Source organism: Mustelus asterias, chromosome 10 (genome assembly GCF_964213995.1).
Source record: "Mustelus asterias chromosome 10, sMusAst1.hap1.1, whole genome shotgun sequence".
Lineage (NCBI taxonomy): Eukaryota > Metazoa > Chordata > Chondrichthyes > Carcharhiniformes > Triakidae > Mustelus > Mustelus asterias.
The window spans coordinates 375,187-397,859 of record NC_135810.1 but is presented as its reverse complement, the minus strand read 5'-3'; the positions used below and the strand labels follow the sequence as shown (position 1 = coordinate 397,859).

The 22,673-nt window shown below is 44.2% G+C and overlaps 1 protein-coding gene across 1 annotated transcript in view; it reads right to left on the bottom strand.

Annotated features, from left to right (window-relative positions):
- Window positions 1-1,946: 1,946 nt before the first annotated feature.
- tubgcp3 (tubulin gamma complex component 3) overlaps window positions 1,947-22,673 on the bottom strand; it is a 143,857-nt gene continuing 123,130 nt past the window's right edge. The window contains exons 17-18 of the mRNA XM_078222718.1: window positions 5,481-5,597; window positions 1,947-2,743 (exon numbers count right to left, since the gene is read on the bottom strand). Of these exons, the coding sequence (XP_078078844.1) occupies window positions 2,582-2,743; window positions 5,481-5,597 (279 nt within the window). The 3' untranslated portion in view covers window positions 1,947-2,581. The remainder of the gene's footprint in view (window positions 2,744-5,480; window positions 5,598-22,673) is intronic.

Here is a 22,673-nt window from a genome sequence, read left to right as displayed (position 1 = left end):
ACTGACTTTTTGTCCAAGAACCCTAGGAGGCTTAGGGGTGATCTTATCGAGGTCTATAAAATAATAAGGGGCATAGATCAGCGAGAACATAGAACATTACAGCGCAGTACAGGGCCTTCGGCCCTCGATGTTGCGCCGACCAGTGAAACCAATCTAAAGCCCCTCTAATCTACACTATTCCAATATCATCCATATGTTTATCCAATAACCATTTGAATGCTCTTAATGTTGACGAGTCCACTACTGCTGCAGGCAGGGCATTCCATGCCCTTACTACTCTCTGAGTAAAGAACCTACCTCTAACATCTGTCCTATATCTCTCACCCCTCAATTTAAAGCTATGTCCTCTCGTGCTAGCCAACACCATCCGAGGAAAAAGGCTCTCACTATCCACCCTATCTAATCCTCTGATCATCTTGTATGCCTCTATTAAGTCACCTCTTAACCTTCTTCTCTCTAACGAAAACAACCTCAAGTCCCTCAGCCTTTCCTCATATGATCTTCCTACCATTCCAGGCAACATCCTGGTAAATCTCCTCTGCACCCTTTCCAACACTTCCACATCCTTCCTATAATACGGCGACCAGAACTGTACGCAATACTCCAAGTGTGGCTGCACCAGAGTTTTGTACAGTTGCAGCATGGCCTCCTGGCTCCGAAACTCAATCCCTCTACCAATAAAAGCTAACACACCGTATGCCTTCTTAACCCTATCAACCTGGGTGCCAACTTTCAGGGATCTATGCACATGGACACCCAGATCCCTCTGTTCATCCACACTACCAAGTATCTTACCATTAGCCCAGTACTCTGTATTCCTGTTACTCCTTCCAAAGTGAATCACCTCTCACTTTTCCGCATTAAACTCCATTTGCCACCTCTCAGCCCAGCTCTGCACCTTATCTATGTCCCTCTGTAACCTGCCACTTCCCTCCGCACTGACTACAACTTCACCGACTTTAGTGTCATCCGCAAATTTACTAATCCATCCTTCTACGCCCTCATCCAGGTCATTAATAAAAATGACAAACAGCAGTGGCCCCAAAACAGATCCTTGCGGTACACCACTAGTAACTGAACTCCAGGATGAATATTTCCCATCAACTACCACCCTCTGTTTTCTTCCAGCTAGCCAATTCCTGATCCAAACCACTAAATCACCCTTAATCCCATGTGTCCGTATTTTCTGCAATAGCTTACCATGGGGAACCTTATCAAATGCTTTGCTGAAATCCATATACACCACATCAACCGCTTTACCCTCATCCACCTCTTTGGTCACCTTCTCAAAGAACTCAATAAGGTTTGTGAGGCACAACCTACCCTTCACAAAACCGTGCTGACTATCCCTAATCAAATTATCCCTTTCTAGGTGATTACAAATCCTATCTCTTATAATCCTTTCCAAAACTTTGCCCACCACAGAAGTAAGGCTCATCGGTCTATAATTACCAGGGTTGTCCCTACTCCCCTTCTTGAACAAGGGGACAACATTTGCTATCCTCCAGTCTTCTGGCTAGATAGTCAACACCTTTTCCCAAAGGTAGGGGAGTCTAAAACTAGAGGGCATAGGTTTAAGGTGAGGGGAGACATACAAAAGGATCCAGAGGGGCAATTTTTCACTTAGAGGGTGGTGAGTGTCTAGAACAAGCTGCCAGAGGCAGTAGTAGAGGCGGGTACAATTTTGTCTTTTAAAAAGCATTTAGACAGTTAGATGGGTAAAATGGATATAGAGGGATATAGGCCAAATGCGGGCAATTGTTTAGTGGTAAAAAATGGGCGGCATGGACAAGCTGGGTCGAAGGGCCTGTTTCCATGCTGTAAATGTCTATGACAAGGAGGAGAGAACCCCCAAAAACAAAGGCATCTGGCCTGAGTGTCTACAAGGGGTTGATTAAATGAATCTTTCTAAAGGCAGTGCCAGTACCAAAAACAAATTGTGAACTGCAATACAAATGTAACTTTATAGAAAAGAAACAACTTACAATTATTTATTTCATCTTTTAGAAGCATTGTAAAAGCATGAGATTTACTCAAGATCAAATAAAATTGAAATTATCTTCACAATGTAAAAACTGAGAGTTTTAATCATTGCATATGTTAAGTTTTTAAAACGAATCCGATTCTAGAATGTATATTACATGAAGAGGATGAAGTACTTCTCCTTAAAAAAAACATTTTTTGTTACTGAACAAACTTTGTGTTTAGCAGTTTAAAGCATTTTATCATCTGTAAAATATAATGTGGGTTTAGTGCTGGGAACAATACCCTTTCTGTACACACTGTAAAATACTTTTGACAAAGCTGCATGTGAAGCTAAAAAAAAGCCAAATGCCAAACTTCAGTTTAATTCAGAAACTAAACATTCAAGGATTATAAATAACTTACATTGTTACGTGGAGTTCAATTCTCTCAAAGAATTTAATATTTTATCAGGTGATTAATTATTCTCTCTCCTCCTGATGGTGGCAATACATCACTGGCAACCAATACAAAATAGGTTTCACAGGATGGCTGGAAGAACAGCTAAGTGCAACTGTCGCCCTAGTAATAATAGCTGGAAATGTCTCTGGACAACACATTACATTGCTGAGCTGCGTTTGCCCCTGGTGCCACCCAGTGAGGCACGCAGCCGAGGGTCCTTCGCTTTGTAATGCTCGTTGAAGTCTAGCCTGAAGTTAAGGAAACGAAGACTTTCGTCAGAACTTTTTGTCAAGAGTACCAAGAATTGCTGAACAATGTCCTAAGGAAAAGAAAGAAACATTAATTACTCATTAAATCTGTCAGTGTTGAGACAATGTAAACTTTTGGAAGCTACACATTCAAGCAAATATCTACTCAAAGTTGTATTTCCTCACTAAATTAAGTGAAGATGTAGAACCCTAAAGAAGTTCTGGGAAGATTAATTGCAGATGTAGGCTCCTCTGTGCTTTTTCAATGATATGCATCCTGTGGAAGCTCACAAAATATAGTGTAACTTAATAAACCTGGGGGTGATGTGTGCTAAGCATACACAAGAGAAAATTGTAGGTTAGAGTGGCAGTGCTTCAACTTTTAGGCTGCTAAACTGAAAATAAACCATTTGAAGAATACCTAAGATTGGAGGAAACCCTTACTCCACAGGATATCAGTTAGGGGGATCTCACTTGAGTGGCGACCCAGTTGAGGGCACCTAAGCCAATGATCTAGATAATTTGCCTAAAGAAGTATATTTTATAAATTTGACTTAAATAACAAATCTGTATATGAACCAATCAGATGCCAGGTATTGTGAATGGAGGACAAATTTAAGTAAGGTACAATTTTGCATAAATAGGTGTGCACCAGCTCAACAGGCGCTGGCAAGTTGCAGGTTTAACAAAAATCCATTAGTGAGTTAGAGTTCAAACTGGCAAATATTTCACCATGCAAGCCATCCCTCTTCAATTTATCTAACCCAGTTGCACAGTCTTACAGCAGTTAGTGGTCATCAGTTAATATCATAAATCTCGCACTAAGTTTCGACCGCATTATTCACTGTAGTCCATAGAACCATAGAAAATTACAGCTCAGAAACAGGCCTTTTGGCCCTTCTTGTCTGTGCCGAACCATTTTTTGCCTAGTCCCACTGACCTGCACTTGGACCATATCCCTCCACACCCCCTCATCCATGAACCCGTCCAAGTTTTTCTTAAATGTTAAAAGTGACCCCGCATTTACCACTTTATCCGGCAGCTCATTCCACACTCCCACCACTCTCTGCGTGAAGAAGCCCCCCCTAATATTCCCTTTAAACTTTTCTCCTTTCACCCTTAACCCATGCCCTCTGGTTTTTTTCTCCCCTAGCCTCAGCGGAAAAAGCCTGCTTGCATTCACTCGATCTATACCCATCAAAATCTTATACACCTCTATCAAATCTCCCCTCAATCTTCTACGCTCCAGGGAATAAAGTCCCAACCTATTCAATCTCTCTCTGTAACTCTGCTTCTCAAGTCCCGGCAACATCCTTGTGAACCTTCTCTGCACTCTTTCAACCTTATTTACATCCTTCCTGTAACTAGGTGACCAAAACTGTACACAATACTCCAAATTCGGCCTCACCAATGCCTTATATAACCTTACCATAACACTCCAACTTTTATACTTGATACTCCGATTTATAAAGGCCAATGTACCAAAGGCACTCTTTACGACCCTATCCACCTGTGACGTCACTTTTAGGGAATTCTGTACCTGTATTCCCAGATCCCTCTGGGCGGCACGGTAGCACACTGGTTAGCACTGCTGCTTCACAGCTCCAGGGTCCCGGGTTCGATTCCCGGCTTGGGTCACTGTCTGTGTGGAGTTTGCACATTCTCCTAGTGTCTGCGTGGGTTTCCTCCGGGTGCTCCGGTTTCCTCCCACAGTCCAAAGACGTGCGGGTTAGGTTGATTGGCTCAGTTGGAAATTGCCCCTTGGAGGCCGGGGATGCGTAGGTTGGAGGGATTAGTGGGTGGGATGTGTGGGGGTGGGGCCTGGGTGGGATTGTGGTCGGTGCAGACTCGATGGGCCGAATGGCCTCCTTCTGCACTGTAGGGATTCTATGATTCTTGTTCAACTGCACTCTTCAGAGTCCTACCATTTACCCGGTACGTTCTACTTTGGTTTGTCCTTCCAATGTGCAATATCTCACACTTGTCTGCGTTAAATTCCATTTGCCATTTTTCAGCCCATTTTTCTAGTTGGTCCAAATCCCTCTGCAAGCTTTGAAAACCTTCCTCACTGTCCACTACACCTCCAATCTTTGTATCATCAGCAAACTTGCTGATCCAATTTACCACATTATCATCCAGATCATTGATATAGATGACAAACAACAATGGACCCAACACCGATCCCTGCGGCACATGACTAGTCACAGGCCTCCACTCAGAGAAGCAATCCTCCACAACTACTCTCTGGCTTCTTCCATTGAGCCAGTGTCTAATCCAATTTACTACCTCCCCATGTATACCTAGCGACTGAACCTTCCTAACTAACCTCCCATGAGGGACCTTGCAGAAATCCAGGTAGACAACATCCACCGCCTTCCCTTCATCCACTTTCCTGGTAACCTCCTCGAAAAACTCTTAATAGATTGGTCAAACATGACCTACCACGCACAAAGCCATGTTGACTCTCCCTAATAAGTCCCTGTCTATCCAAATATTTGTAGATCCTATCCCTTATCACACCTTCCAAAAACTTGCCCACCACCGACGTCAAACTTACTGGCCGATAATTTCCCGGATTTCTTTTGGAACCTTTTTTAAACAACGGAACAACATGAGCCACCCTCCAATCATCCGGCACCTCCCCTGTGAATACTGACATTTTAAATATGTCTGCCAGGGCCCCTGCAAGTTCAACACTAGCTTCCCTCAAGGTCCGTGGGAATACCCTGTCCGGTCCTGGGGATTTATCCCCTCTGATTTGCCAATAAATTAGTCAATAAATTTTGCAACACAGATTTAATTACAAACCTGGTAGAAATGGGAGCACACACGTATCTGGGAACACATTTTTGGAATTAATTGTTGGAATTCGTGAATTCTTTTGTTTTCTGTCTCTTCTTCAGCTGATGTTGTCCCCCATTTACCCTAAATGAAGGAAAAAAAACCAATATTTTCCATGGCCATCACTAATCAGTCTGTGCATTGCAGATGTTATCAGGGTAACAAAATGGTATTGGAAATAAAGCTTTGGTGGCATCGTTTTATCATCAGCATAAATGCAGTGAGTTAGGATAAAGCCAAATCGCATGTGTCCTTCCTTGGCCCACATAAAGCTATCTGACAATCATTCCAATAATTATTCCTCTACAATTAGCAGGAAAGTTCCCTCCTCAGAGCAACTTCAGCATCTCCACCCTGGCCCCAGCCCTCAAATCATCTTCCAGTCCCCAAGCCTCCAACTTCACAGCATCTGCCAGTCTCCTGGCACCAGTCCCTGAAACGATGACATACTTTTCTTGGTCGTAGCAGCTCCTTTGAGCTGCAAGCTGTGTAAGATTCACTGACACCGCTAAGCTTTTAAAAGACACCAGGGAGTGTGATGGAAAGTGGCGGTAACGGAGGAAACTGAATTAAAAACAAGCTGTCATTTGTATGTTACCAATGTGATCTAAACTCCAGCCTCCAGATACACCCTAGCAACTTGCTTGCATCAAAGGGGTGGGGGGGACGACTAGTAGCCTCCTGATCATGCATTCAGTGACCCACAACGCACTGTCCAGTTCAGAAACATGTCCCTTGCCCTCCCCAATGACATTTCTCCTTCGCCTGCCTGGCCCCGGTGAGTTTGATCCCATTCACTTGGGTTCTGTTCCATGGCTGTTGCTCATGACTGCCTGCAACACCAACACCGGCTAATGCTCTCAAGAGCATTGCCAGGAATGAAGAGCGGCTGGCCCTTCGATTAACCAGCAACACTTGTTTGTGAAATCTCTGTCCTTAAAGGACCAGGAGTCTTGACAATTGTCAGAAGCACATAAAATTGAGTTGGGACTCCCAGAACTGGCTGAGGCGGGGTTGCCTCTAACTTTCTGCCACTTGGACAGGGTCACTGCCTTTGCCTAAAATCCAGGCACTGGATTCAAATTGTTCAGAGAGAGAGCCTAGATGCTCTTCTGACAGAACTGTGGATATTGGTTCTGGAGCCTAAGTCAGATCATTGTGCCTTCCAATTCTGTAAGCTATTATCTTATTAAACTAAACAAAGTATTGAAGTAACAGCCAACTCAGCACAGATCATAAATGAAACCCAAGACCTCCTGTCTTGGTGCATTGGGGTATCAAACCAAAGGGACTGCATTCAGAGAGATTCAAAGCATGACCGTTAATCCACACTAAATATTCTTCCTCAGAGAAATTATTCTCATGATTCCTCAGCAGGGGGAAATGGAAGGTTGCATCTCTGATACTGAGCAGCAAATACAACAGTGGGGCACGGACAGCAGCCACAGACTGGGACATTACAGCTCCAGCCTGGTGTGAAACGGGTACAGCAGACACACAGTACCACTGATCCTTGCTGCCATGTATGTATGTTACATCTCCCCAAAACAAGCAGTTGTGGACCTCAATGCTTTGACAGCAGATTTTACACACAGTACAATATGTTGGGGGAGGCAGACTTCTTTCTCTAACTTCTCCATTCTCAAAATCTTTGCAGTCCCATGTCAGGAATCCAACGCTCAAGCATTTACTGTGAATAAAGGGAAAATGTTTACAACCTTAGCCTTGCAAACAGCATTTGTTATCACTCACATCACAGAACCAGCAACAATTTTGCTCCAGTGTCCTTTCACCTTCCTGCTTCACTGGGATTTTTAACCAAGATTTTGGAAGGCTTGCAGTTTTCATGTCAAAATGCCTTCTGCATGAGGAATTGCTTTTTGTAAACTGCAATTATTGAAGAAATGCTTGAATTCATACAAAACCTTTGCAAATATAGCCAACCCAAAGCACTTGGCATAAAATGCACTTATTTCAAACTTGTTCAGTTAATTATGCAAGCAAATGTGACAGCCACCTTGTACACAGCAATATCCCACAGACTGTAATGAAATTTTGGCAGGGTTGGCATAAACTGCTACTGCTTATACAGCTTGTAAATGGATGTGAGAAACAAGAATCCTTGAATGACATTTTAATCGCCTGTAAATAAAATAGTCTGAGTGTATTACTGGCTGATCAAACCACTGATTAGATGTGGAAACTGGATGAAGAATTTAGATTGAATGAACACACCAGTCTTATATATACTGATCCCCAATCTGGCGTTAGTCGGTAGTACTCCTGCCTCTCGAGTCAGAAGAGAGTAAATTTAAGTCCCATTCCAAAGACTTGACTACTAAATCTAGACTGACACCCCTAGTGCAGTCCTGAGACAGCGTTCCACTGAGGAAGATGTTTTCCTGAGACATGAAATCTCTCTCCTGTCAGTTGATATTAAAGATCCCAGGACACTATTTGAAGAGAAGCAGGGGAGTTTTGCTCAGTGTTATGCCAATATCTAGCTCTCGGATCAACATCATTAAACACTAATTATTTGGTTATTATACTGCTGCTTATTGGAGGACCTTGCTGTATGCAAATTAACCACCATGTTTGCCAAGGTTACAATAGAAATGCATTAGAGGCTGTTAAGAGAAGGTTCACTCGATTGATTCAAGGGTGGAAGGTCTTGTCTTATGATGAGAGATTGAGCAGTTTAGGCCTATACTCGCTGAAATTTAAAAGAATGAGAGATTTATGAGGTATAAGATGCTAAAAGGTAATCAACAATCTGGTAGCACTCACTGCTCTCAGTACACCAGATAATCTGGTAGCACTGACTGCCTCATTGCACTCAGTGCCATTGATGGGCTGTGTGCTGAGAGTATTGAGGGAGTGAGTGTTACTCGACTGTCTGGTGTACTGGGAGCAGTGAAGGAGTGAGTGCCACCGCACTGTCTACTGAAAGCAGTGAGGAAGTTGGTGCTACTGGTTGGTCTGTGTACTAATTCCCTCACTGCTTTCAGTACACAGACAGTTCAATAGCAGATCTAATCGAGGTATATAAGATACTAAATGATATTAACAGGGTAGACATAGATTGGATGCTTCCCTTTGTTGAGTGTTCTAGAATGAGGCCCATAGTTTTAGGCTAAGGGGTGATAGATTTAAAACAGAAACAAGGAGGAATTACTTCACTCAAAGGGTCATGAATCTGTGGAATTTTCTACCCAGAGTGCAGTGGACACCGGAACACTCAACAAATTTGAGATAGATAGGTTTTAATTAGCAGAGGGATGAAGGCGTAATGTCCTCTATTTGGGGTTGTGGGTTTTACACGAAAGAAAAAAGACATGGTTTGCCCATGTAGATTCAAACTAACAACAAGGTTTATTGAATGAGCTGTTCTCTTCTCAGAGTACAAATTGAAAGTAAAGTAGCAGCCTGTGCAAACACCCTAATGACATCACCATCAAATCATGTGATCAGCTCTTAAAGCAACCTGCAACCCTTTCAAATATATAACAGAAGGGTTACCGGGAGAGGGCAGGAAAGTGGAGATGAGGTTGTGATAAGCTCAGCGGCGATTGTATTGAATGGCAGAGCAGGCTCGAGGGTTGAATTGCCTACTGCTGCTCCTATTTATTATGAAATGGTAAACCAGAAATAGTAACGGAAATCAGAAAATCAGTGAATGAGTCTGGGGGACAGAGGAAACAAAAGATAGAAAATAAAAAGTGTGGCAGTGCTCAAGGGTATATACTACAATGCAAAGAATATAGTAAATAAAGCTGATGGCTGAGGTCACAGGTAAAAATACAGCAATATGATATCATAGCTATTGCAGAAAAAGAGGATCAAGAATGGCAGCTCAACATTCCTAGCTGCAGGGTTTTCACGCAACATAGAGATAAAAAGGGAGTGGGTGGCAATTTTGGTTAGAGAAGCAATGTACAGGACCTTGGTGAGACCACATTTGGAATATTGTGTGCAGTTCTGGTCACCTCACTATAAGAAGGATGTGGAGATTGGGTTTGTACTCGTTGGAGTTTAGAAGGATGAGGGGGGATCTTATGGAGACTTATAAGATAATGCGGGGGCTGGATAGGGTGGAGGCGGAGAGATTCTTTCCACTTAGTAAGGAAGTTAAAACTAGAGGACACAGCCTCAAAATAAAGGGGGGTCGGTTTAAGACAGAGTTGAGGAGGAACTTCTTCTCCCAGAGGGTGGTGAATCTCTGGAATTCTCTGCCCACTGAGGTGGTGGAGGCTACCTCGCTGAATATGTTTAAAGCGCGGATGGATGGATTCCTGATCGGTAAGGGAATTAAGGGTTATGGGGATCAGGCGGGTAAGTGGTACTGATCCACGTCAGATCAGCCATGATCTTATTGAATGGCGGGGCAGGCTCGAGAGGCTAGATGGCCTACTCCTGCTCCTATTTCTTATGTTCTTATGTTCTTATAAGCGTGGAAAGAGTGCAGAGATTTACCAGGATGCTGCCTGGTTTGGAGGGTAGGTCTTATGAAGAAAGGTTGAGGGAGCTAGGGCTGTTCTCTCTGGAGTGGAGGAGGCCGAGGGGAGATTTAATAGAGGTTTATAAAATGATGAAGGGGATAGATAGAGTGAACGTTCAAAGACTATTTCCTCGGGTGGATGGAGCTATTACAAGGGGACATAACTATAGGGTTCGTGGTGGAAGATACAGGAAGGATATCAGAGGTAGGTTCTTTACGCAGAGAGTGGTTGGGGTGTGGAATGGACTGCCTGCAGTGATAGTGGAGTCAGACACTTTAGGAACATTTAAGCGGTTATTGGATAGGCACATGGAGCACACCAGGATGATAGGGAGTGGGATAGCTTGATCTTGGTTTCAGATAAAGCTTGGCACAACATCGTGGGCCGAAGGGCCTGTTCTGTGCTGTACTGTTCTATGTCTATGTTCTACAGCCGTGAGGATCATATATTAAAAGGATCATTAATTGAATGAAGCCATACGGATTGAGTTTAGGAACAAAAAAAGAGACAACCCTATTGGGAGTGTACTATAGACCTCTAAACAGTCAGAGTGAGATAGAAGAGCAAATATGTGGGCAAATCTGAGAAATGTAAAAACAGCAGTACAGTAATAGTCAGGGATTTTAAATACCCCAATAGTAATTGGGAAAGTTTTAGTGTAAAAAGAATAAAGGGAAGAGTTCTTGAGGTGAATTCAGGGAACCTTTTTGGCCAGTATGTAGCAAGTCCAACAAGAGTGTGTGCTTCTGGATTTAGTTTTAGGAAATGAAGCTGGGCAGGTGGAAGGAGTGACAGTGAGAGAATATATTGGTGGTAGTGATCATAATTCAGTTTGTTTTAACATAATTATGGAAAAGGAAAAAGATAAAAGTTAAAGTTCTAAATTGGGACGAGACAAATTTTACAAAGTCAAGGAGTGATTTAACAAAAGTGGACTGGAAACAGCAACTTGAAGGTAAATCTGTGTGTCATAGCAGTGGGAGGCATTCACAAGGGAGATCCGAGGAGTTCAGAGTAAACTTTTTCTCTCAAAGAAAAAGAGCGGAATGGCCAAATCTAGAACCCTTGGATGTCAAGGAACTTACAGGGTAAGGAAAGCTTATATCAGACACTGAGAACTCAATCCTACAGAAAACTCAGGTGTATTGAGAGAGGAGATGTGGAATCAAAAAGGAAATTAGGAAAGCAAAGAGAGGACATGAAAGACTGTTGCCAAATAAAACCAAGAAAAAATCTAACGATGTTTTGTCAATACATTAAGAGTAAGAGGATGAATAAGGAAAGAGTAGGGCCTATAAAAGATCAAAAAGGAACCTATACTTGGAGGGCATAGCATGTCGGCATGGTTCTTAACGAATACATTGTGCCTGAATTCACAAAAGAGGGGAACAATGCACAAATTGTAGTTAGGCAGGGCTGTGAAATATTGGAAGTGATAAACGTAGGGAGAGAGGATGTATCAGGGGGGGGTTAGTATCCTTGAAAGTGGATAAATCAAAAGGGCCAGATTAAATGTAACCTGGGTTGTTAAAAGAATGATGTGGAGATGCCGGCGTTGGACTAGGGTAAATACAGTAAGAAGTTTAACAACACCAGGTTAAAGTCCAACAGGTTTATTTGGTAGCAAAAGCCACACAAGCTTTCGGAGCTCCAAGCCCCTTCTTCAGGTGAGCGGGAATTCTGTTCACAAACAGGGCATATAAAGACACAGACTCAATTTACATGAATAATGGTTGGAATGCGAGTACTTACAGCTAATCAAGTCTTTAAGATACAAACAACGTGAGTGGAGAGAGCATCAAGACAGGCTAAAAAGATGTGTATTGTCTCCAGACAGGACAGCCAGTGAAACTCTGCAGGTCCAGGCAGGCTGTGGGGATTACAAATAGTGTGACATGAACCCAATATCCCGGTTGAGGCCGTCCTCATGTGTGCGGAACTTGGCTATATCTGCTCAGCAACTCTGCGCCGTCGTGTGTCGTGAAGGCCGCCTTGGAGAACGCTTACCCGAATATCAGAGGCCAAATGCCCGTGACCGCTGAAGTGCTCCCCAACAGGAAGAGAACAGTCTTGCCTGGTGATTGTCGAGTGGTGTTCATTCATCCGTTGTCGCAGTGTCTGCATGGTTTCCCCAATGTACCATGCCTCGGGACATCCTTTCCTGCAGCGTATCAGGTAGACAACGTTGGCCGAGTTGCAAGAGTATGTACCGTGTACCTGGTAGATGGTGTTCTCACGTTGTGAGATATGGCATAATGTTGCTTCTACATGAAGCTGAATTGTAGAACCATAAGCAGGCTTTAAAGCAGGTTATAGTGTGCAAACATCAGTCTTAACACAGAAACCACCGAAGATACACAACATGGGACCGAAACAAGAAAGAACAAAGAAAGTGGCTTATCTGAACATAGCAGCAGTTAAGAAACTACCACATAGGCAAGAAATAGGAGACATAATCACATAACGTTGACAAAAGAAACATAATCACATAACGTTGACAAAGGAAACATAATCACATAACGTAATCAATAGCAGGGGGGGGGAGGTACCGGGGGCTTTTGAGAAACTGTATAAAATACATGCTGTAATTATGTTAAAGTGTGCCTGCTCAGCGACACCCTTTCTTGCAAGATCGATTAAAAGACGCTTCTTCAGAAGTTGACTCGTGTAAAATTATTAAAGAGTGAGCTTCGTTTCTCACAATTGGGGGCTCGTCCGGGATCGTGTCATCACCGACAGAGTGATCGCCACCGACAGCCGGGAAGACGCGTCCCGTTTATTTAAACGGTCTCATGCTCTCATCGGCGAGCTCTCTTTCGGTAGACTGATAGGAATCCTAGGGGAGTCATTCTGAACGAGTTAGCCGGGACCTTAGGGTAGGCATAAAGAACGGTCAGGCAACTCCGTGCACGGATCAAGGTAAGAAAACAGACTTTTAAGTATTACCTTGATGACCAGTGTGATATATATCTAGAAATCTCGTAAGATGACGGATTGATGATATAATCACTTTGTTGCAATTGTTTAACTGAATATTGATGTTGAACTAGACACTTTACTTAAAATTAAGCGAAAGTTGAGAAAAATTACAATGGGAGGTAAAAGTTCCAAAAACAAGGGAAACCCCAAGCGAAAAGTCCCAAGGGACATCCCTCCAGAAAGTCCTTTGGGTCGGATGTTAGCAAATTGGGAATTTGAAAGTAAGACAAAAGACAAAGATAAAAAGAAAATGATAAAATATTGTTGTTTTACATGGACGAAAGAACCAATCAAAAGTCCATCCATTTTCTGGCCAAAAGATGGATCGGATGAAGATTGGGTCTGCCAAATATTAAATATCTATGTGAACGATAAGAAACCGTTTAATCCAGAAGAACATACTTATGCAATGTGTTGGCAGGGAGAAAGTAAACTTTATCCCCTCAAATTAAATGATAGTCCAACAACGCTACCGTATAAGGGAACACTAGATAAATCCTGGGACCCTCTAGAACATCTTCCACCGCCCTATGGGGGACCACAGGTCTCTCTCGCAATAGCTCCACCACCCCAACAACCCCCTCTGACTGGCACAACTGAGGCCGGTCTGACACAGGCACTCGGAGGTGGAACATCTATTTATCCTGGGTTACCAGACTCCAACCCGGGAACTCGAAATTCTCAGAGATTGGCACTTAAGAAGTCATTAAAACAACAACAACAAAAGAACAAGTCTGATTCTGAAACTGACTCAGACGGGAACCCACAGGAAATGTTGCCCCTTAGAGAGGTCCCAATATCAGAGAGGTCTGGATAGGGTAGACTCTCAGAGGCTATTTCCAAAGGCTGAAATGGTTGCTACGAGAGGACACAGGTTTAAGGTGCTGGGGGGTAGGTACAGAGGAGATGTCAGGGGTAAGTTTTTCACTCAGAGGGTGGTGGGTGAGTGGAATCGGCTGACGTCGGTGGTGGTGGAGGCAAACTCGTTGGGGTCTTTTAAGAGACTTCTGGATGAGTACATGGGATTTAATGGGATTGAGGGCTATAGATAGGCCTAGAGGTGGGGATGTGATCGGCGCAACCTGTGGGCCGAAGGGCCTGTTTGTGCTGAAGGGCCTGTTTGTGCTGTGGCTTTCTATGTTCTATGTTCAATAGGGGTTGGTCAAATCGGATTTGTCTCGGCTCCCCTTACATCGACTGAAGTGAGGACCTTTAAGAAAGAAATGAAAGCTCTTGTTGAGGATCCTAATGGCTTGGCTGACCAGGTCGATCAATTTTTGGGTCCCAATTTATAAACCTGGCTGGAACTACAGTCGATTTTAAACATTTTATTTAGTAACAAAGAACGCGGCATGATTAGAAGGGCAGGAATGGCCGAGTGGGAAAGAGAACATGCGGGGTCAACAGGGGGACGTTAAGTACCCCCTCCAAGACCCTAACTGGGACAATGGTGACTTAAATCATAGATGCAATATGGAAGACATGCGGAATTTAATAATTAGAGGAATCAATGAATGTGTTCCCAAGTCCCAAAACTTTAATAAAGCATTTGAGATAAGACAGGACAAAGACGAAACGCCGACAGCGTTTCTCGAGAGATTAAGGGAATCCATGAGAAAATATTCAGGATTGAATCCAGACGAACAAATAGCCCAGGGATTATTAAAGATACACTTTGTCACAAAGTCATGGCCAGACATATTAAAGAAATTACAGAAGATTGAGGGATGGGGTGAAAAACCATTGGATGAATTACTAAAAGAGGCGCAGAAGGTAAACGTAAATCGGGAGAATACTAGAGAAAAACAAAAGGCCAAAATGATGATTCAGACCGTTGATACCATAGTCAAAAAGAGAACTGAGGACTGGCAACCGTCTAGTTCAGGAAACAGAGGAAGGGGATACTTCGGAAGGGGGAGAGGGAGTCTCCGGAGAATCAGGGGAGGACGAGGAAGAGGTTAGGGTCCATATCGAGAAAATACTCCACAGGCAGGACGTTACCATTGCGGACGAATTGGCCATTTCAAACGTGAATGTCCAGAATTACGCCGAGAAAGGAGGGGAATTGAACAGATGAATTTTGATGACGAATAGGGAGGTCAGGGCTCCAAGAAATTAGGTGTCACCGGGAACCCTTGATAACTTTAAAGGTGGGTCCGCTGGGGGAGGAGGCTGTATTTTTGGTCGATACTGGAGCAACTAGATCCTCTCTGAATTTTAGGCCCAAAAACACAAAATTCCAAGAAAAGTCATTAATAGTTTCAGGAGTAAAAGGGGAAGGATTTAAAGTCCCCATTTTCGAGGAAATGAAGATAACGTGTGATGACGACACAGTTCGGTCTGAACTACTATATATCCCCGAAATAGGTAGTAATTTGATGGGTCGGGATCTAAGCATTAAATGTGGGCTTAGGATACAGGTAAAAGAGAATCAGTTGACCGTATCGATGGCAGTATTAATGGACGAACAAGAACAACAAATAGACCCCAGAGTGTGGGTCTCTGAAGGAAATAGAGGGGGGCTAAAAGTGCAGCCACTAAAAATAGAGTTGAAAAATAAGGATGAGACAGTGAGAATTAAACAATACCCTATATCATTGGAGGGCAGGAAGGGACTGAGGAAAGTGATTACAGGATTGGTGGACGATGGTCTCATCGAACCCTGCATGTCACAATTTAACACACTTATCCTCCCAGTTAGAAAGACCGATGGAAGCTTTCGCCTTGTCCAGAATTTACGAGCTCTGAACAAAATGGTGAAAGTGAGACACCCCGTAGTGCCCAATCCCTACACCCTCTTGAGTAAAATTCCACCCAAGGATACTTGGTTTAGCGTAGTAGATTTGAAAGATGTCTTTTGGGCATGTCCACTAGCGAAGGAAAGCAGGGACTTGTTCGCTTTTGAATGGGAGGACCCCCTTACCAGAAGAAAACAACAGTACAGATGGACAGTACTTTCCCAGGGTTTTACAGAATCTCCCAATTTATTTGGACAAGTGTTAGAACAAGTATTATCTGACTTATACCATTCCCCGGGGACCACCACTATACAATATGTAGACGACTTGCTGGTCTCAGGACTCACCAAAAGAGAGGTTGAAGAGGAAACCAACAATCTCCTGAACTTCCTAGCCGAAAGGGGACTCAGAGTATCAAAAAGCAAATTGCAATATGTTGAGAAGGAAGTGAGGTATCTGGGTCATCTAATAAGTCAAGGTAAACGCCGTATTAACCCAGAACGGATACAGGGAATAGTAGAATTAGGGTTACCCAAGACCAAGAGAGAGCTTCGGAAGTTCTTGGGTTTGGTTGGGTATTGTAGACTCTGGATGAATGACTATGCCCCCCTCACAAAGGGACTATATCTGAAATTATTAGAGGAGGAACCCAACCTTTTGCAATGGACAGACGAAGAAAAAGATCTAATAGAAAAACTAAAAGAGACCCTGATACGAGCCCCAGTACTGGCACTACCCTGCTTGACCAAACCATTCCACTTATTTGTCACAGTTAAGAAGGGAACCGCCCTAGGAGTATTGACACAGGAGGAAGGGGCAAAAAGAAAGCCCATAGCATTCCTGTCCAAAGTCCTGGACCCTGTTAGCAGAGGCTGGCCAGAATGTGTCCAGGCGGTGGCGGCAACCACCCTCTTGGTAGAGGAAAGTAGGAAATTAACCTTTGGGGGGAAATTGGTAGTAAGTACCCCCCATCACGTGCGAACTATCCTCAACCAAAGGGCAGGGAGATGGTTAACCGACTCGAGAATCCTGAAATACGAGGCCATCCTATTAGAACGGGACGACCTGACTATTGAAGTAGACTCCCGCTTAAATCCTGCCAATTTCTTGTGGAAAAATGGTGAGGAAGAGGCAGAAGAAGATCTGAGTCACCATTGTCTAGATATAATAGACTATCAAACCAAAGTAAGAGAGGATCTAGGTGACCTGCCCTTGCATACGGGACAGAGGATTTTTATAGATGGATCCTCCCGAGTAATACAGGGAAAAAGACATAATGGGTATGCGGTAGTGGACGGTCAGAACACCTCAACAATAGAAAGGGGGAGACTCCCCAATTCCTGGTCCGCCCAAACCTGCGAATTGTACGCTCTAAATCAGGCTCTAAAGATTCTACAGGGGACCGATGGGACCGTGTACACGGACTCAAAATACGCTTTTGGAGTAGTACATACATTTGGAAAAATTTGGCAAGAGAGGGGATTAATAAACAGTAGGGGAAAAGAATTGGTCCACGAGGAATTGGTAAAGGAAGTCCTTGAGAACCTACTGCTGCCTCGAGAGATTGCAGTAGTCCATGTTAAGGGACATCAGAAAGGGGGGAAACTGGAAGAACGAGGAAATAATTTGGCGGATGAACAAGCTAAAAAGGCGGCAGTTGAGGAGGAGATCATTAGGATGCAAATACTGACACCCACGGTGATGGACACTACTGTCCCACCAGTGTTCACTACTGAGGAAATGACGGAACTCCAGGGGTTAGGGGTGGAGCCAGACAAACATGGGAGATGGAGGTTACCGGATGGACGAGAGATGGTCAGCAGACCTATAATGAGACAAATATTGACACACTTACACCAGGGAGGACATTGGGGTACCCAAGCTATGTGTGATTTGGTTCTCAGGAAATACGGGTGTAAGGGAATATACACAATTGCCAAACAGGTGTGTGAGGGTTGCCTCACGTGCAAAAAGATTAACAAACAAGGACTGAGGAAGAGGAATCTAGGGGGGGAGAATTCCTGCCCTAAGACCCTTCCAGAGTATACAAGTTGATTATACTGAACTTCCCCAAGTGGGGAGGTTGAAGTATATTCTAGTGTTAGTCGATCACTTGACGGGGTGGGTGGAAGCCTACCCCACGGTCGCTGCGACCTCGAGCCAGGTGTCCAAAGAAATTCTTGAAAACATAATCCCCAGATACGGGATTGTGGAACACATAGATTCTGATCAGGGGTCGCACTTTACCTCCAAGGTATTACAGGAAATAATGAGGGTGTTGGAAATCCAGTGGGACTTCCATACCCCGTGGCACCCTCCCTCCTCAGGAAAGGTAGAAAGAATGAATCAAACATTGAAGAAACACATCTCCAAACTGGTATTAGAAACCAGACTACCCTGGACTAAATGTCTCCCGATCGCTTTATTGCGCATCCGAACGAGTCCCAGGAAAGATCTAGGATTGTCCCCGTATGAAATGTTATTTGGATTACCGTACCTGGGAACGGTGGGAGAACTTCCTATGGTAGAACTTAAGGATTTGTATGTAAAGAAATATATTCTGGCGCTGTCCTCCTCCTTGTCGTTCCTCAGGAAACAAGGGCTGTTAGCACAAACTCCGCCGCTCGAGTTCCCAGCTCATCAGATCAAACCTGGAGACTGGGTATTGGTAAAATCGTGGAAAGAGGCCAAATTGCAACCGGATTGGGACGGACCATACCAGGCCCTTCTGACTACAGAGACCGCTATAAGAACGGCGGAAAAGGGCTGGACTCATTACACAAGAATCAAGGGACCTGTGGAAACATCGGCCAGAAGGGGGACCTGGACAGCCGAGCCAACAAAGGAACCCTTGAAGTTGAAACTAAAATGACTCTGAACTATGTGTTTGACTGTACAGTTGCGACACTGGCACGGGAGCGCGGGTAGTGGTAACCACTGAAAGGATTCGTCTCCTACCCACACAGGGGGAGGGTAAAAACTGATATGTGTCACCCCATGTTTTGCACAATATTGTTGGCCATTTCCATTCCCTTTTCCCTAGGGATGCACACTCCCGTGTGGCGAGGAAAGGAACCCGACTATGGGGGACCCACAAAGTTTGTAGTGACTATTCTCGAAAGTGTGCGCCCACAAGTGATTGAGTTAGATGTTTGTGACCTAGTGGACTGTGGGGATCTGGAAACAGAGCAACAATATAGTGGGTTAAATAAATATATGTGTGAGGATAGATACTGTCCCTACTGGAATGATGTATTGTGGACCACTGAAGCAAGGGGTTGGACAGCTAGCACACGTCAGCGTATAAAAGACCAAATTTCCATTTTTCAAGGCCCCTTCAGACCAAATTATCAGGATAAAAATTGTAACCCAGTATATATAACAGTAAAACGAACTAAATGGTGGCAGGAAGTAAACGGGAAAACATATGAATTAAAAATGGACGGTAGGATCTTCGGAATGGGAATAAGTATGAATGGCAAGGATCCCTTAGGCTGTTGCTTCCAGGTTAGAGTGGAACAAAATAAGAGGGTACCAGAGGAGACAGATCAGAATACTCAAACGCCACAGATACAACCATTCACACCTCCTAATGACCCGAAGGTGGTTAGGGTAATAGAAATTGAAGATTTAAGACAAACTTTTGAAGTAGAAACAGGATATGGAGATACAAATGCCTGGGTAGAATGGGTAAAGTACACTGTAAAAAGTTTGAACAAAAGCAATTGCTATGCTTCTGCCTCCGGCAGACCGATAACCCAAGTGGTGCCCTTTCCGCTCGGGTGGGAACGAGACCGACGGGGCATGGAGTGCATGATTGCCCTATATCAGGATAAGACGGCTTGGAACAATGACAGCTGCACGTCATTGTCCCTGGTGTTCCCTCCCCTCAAGGCAAAGGATTTGAAGATACCTCCTGCATTCACCGCCACTGTTGGGAACCACACCTCGTGTGTACACCGACAGGGTAAGGGCCTAGCCAAGAGCCTGGGAAAATTGGAAACATGTACCGAGGTTGAGAATGTAATCGAGATGAATGGGGAGGGAAACTACTCTTCACTGAGTGTTCCCAGAGCGGATTTGTGGTGGTATTGTGGAGGGAAAACCCTAAGGGCGATCCTGCCCCCAAAATGGAAGGGGACTTGCGCAATTGTTCAATTGGCTATCCCATTTACCCTGGCATTTGAGAAAGAGAGGGTGGTGAAAAGAGGAAGAAGCAAACGATCAGTCATAGAGACCTCCTTTGATGACCGTATATACTTAGACTCTATAGGAGTACCGAGGGGGGTGCCAGATGAATTTAAGGCCCGCAATCAGATCGGGGCCGGTTTTGAATCAACCCCCTTTTGGTGGGCTACCATTAACAAGAATGTGGACTGGATAAATTATATCTACTACAACCAACAGAGATTTGTAAACTATACCAGGATGCAGTGAGAGGAATAGCCGAGCAATTGGATGCCACCAGTAGAATGTCTTGGGAAAACAGACTAGCACTCGACATGATTTTGGCAGAAAAAGGAGGTGTGTGTGTGATGTTGGGAGGAAGGTGTTGTACCTTCATCCCAAACAATACGGCACCTGACGGGTCCATCACTCGGGCCCTGCAAGGATTAAGGACCTTAGCGGAAGAACTGGCGGAAAATGCTGGAGTAGATACATCCCTAACAGGATGGCTGGACTCCTGGTTTGGAAAATGGAAGGGAATGATTATATCAATTTTCACCTCCCTAATAACGGTGTTCGGCATATTGGTGGCATATTGGTGGCAGTGGACGTGGTATATATGGATTTTAGTAAGGCGTTTGATAAGGTTCACCATGGTAGGCTTCTGCAGAAAATGCAGATGTATGGGATTGGGGGTGATCTAGGAAATTGGATCAGGAATTGGCTAGCGGATAGGAAACAGAGGGTGGTGGTTGATAGTAAATATTCATCATGGAGTGCGGTTACAAGTGGTGTACCTCAGGGATCTGTTTTGGGGCCACTGCTGTTTGTAATATTTATTAATGATCTGGATGAGGGTATAGTTGGGTGGATTAGCAAATTTGCTGATGACACCAAAGTCGGTGGTGTGGTAGACAGTGAGGAAGGGTGTCGTAGTTTGCAGGAAGACTTAGACAGGTTGCAAAGTTGGGCCGAGAGGTGGCGGATGGAGTTTAATGCGGAGAAGTGTGAGGTAATTCACTTTGGTAGGAATAACAGATGTGTTGAGTATAGGGCTAACGGGAGGACTTTGAATAGTGTGGAGGAGCAGAGGGATCTAGGTGTATGTGTGCATAGATCCCTGAAAGTTGGGAATCAAGTAGATAAGGTTGTTAAGAAGGCATATGGTGTCTTGGCGTTTATTGGTAGGGGGATTGAATTTAGGAGTCGTAGCGTTATGTTGCAACTGTACACAACTCTGGTGCGGCCGCACTTGGAGTACTGTGTGCAGTTCTGGTCCCCACATTACAGGAAGGATGTGGAGGCTTTGGAGAGGGTGCAGAGGAGGTTTACCAGGATGTTGCCTGGTATGGAGGGGAGATCCTATGAGGAGAGGCTGAGGGATTTGGGATTGTTTTCGCTGGAAAGGCGGCGGCTAAGAGGGGATCTTATTGAAACATATAAGATGATTAGAGGTTTAGATAGGGTGGATAGTGATAGCCTTTTTCCTCTGATGGAGAAATCCAGCACGAGGGGGCATGGCTTTAAATTGAGGGGGGGTAGTTATAGAACCGATGTCAGGGGTAGGTTCTTTACCCAGAGGGTGGTGAGGGATTGGAATGCCCTGCCAGCATCAGTAGTAAATGCGCCTAGTTTGGGGGCGTTTAAGAGATCCGTAGATAGGTTCATGGACGAAAAGAAATTGGTTTAGGTTGGAGGGTCACAGTTTTTTTTTTTAACTGGTCGGTGCAACATCGTGGGCCGAAGGGCCTGTTCTGCGCTGTAATGTTCTATGTTCTATGTTCTAATTGGGTGTTGTATCATTCCATGTGTAAGAGGATTGACCCAACGATTAATTGAAACGGCCTTGACAAGACAGATATCAATGGAAAAGAAAAAAGGAAACAGCGAGGATGTGTATTTACTAGATGAGGGAGAGATGGATAATATGGATGGAGAGACGGATGTTGAAAAGGAAGCTGAAATAATGCTTAAAGGATTCGAGGACACACAATAAACCTTCTGGTAGAATGTAGAAGACAACAATAGTGAAAAGAAGAAAAGGGGGAATTGTGAGATATGGCATAATGTTGCTTCTACATGAAGCTGAATTGTAGAACCATAAGCAGGCTTTAAAGCAGGTTATAGTGTGCAAACATCAGTCTTAACACAGAAACCACCGAAGATACACAACATGGGACCGAAACAAGAAAGAACAAAGAAAGTGGCTTATCTGAACATAGCAGCAGTTAAGAAACTACCACATAGGCAAGAAATAGGAGACATAATCACATAACGTTGACAAAGGAAACATAATCACATAACATAATCAAGAGCAGGGGCAGGGGGGGGGGGGGGGGGGGGGAGAGGTACCGGGGGCTTTGGAGAAACTGTATAAAATACATGCTGTAATTATGTTAAAGTGTGCCTGCTCAGCGACACCCTTTCTTGCAAGATCGACTAAAAGACGCTTCTTCAGAATTTGACTCGTGTAAAATTATTAAAGAGTGAGCTTCGTTTCTCACAACGCGAGATGATGGCATCTGTGTCGATGATCTGGCACGTCTTGCAGAGGTTGCTGTGGCAGGGTTGTGTGGTGTCGTGGTCACTATTCTCCTGAAGGCTGGGTAGTTTGCTGCGGACAATGGTCTGTTTGAGGTTGTGCGGTTGTTTGAAGGCAAGAAGTGGGGGTGTGGGGATGGCCTTGGTGAGATGTTCGTCTTCATCAATGACATGTTGAAGGCTCCGGAGAAGATGCCGTAGCTTCTCCGCTCCGCATTATTCATGTAAATTGAGCC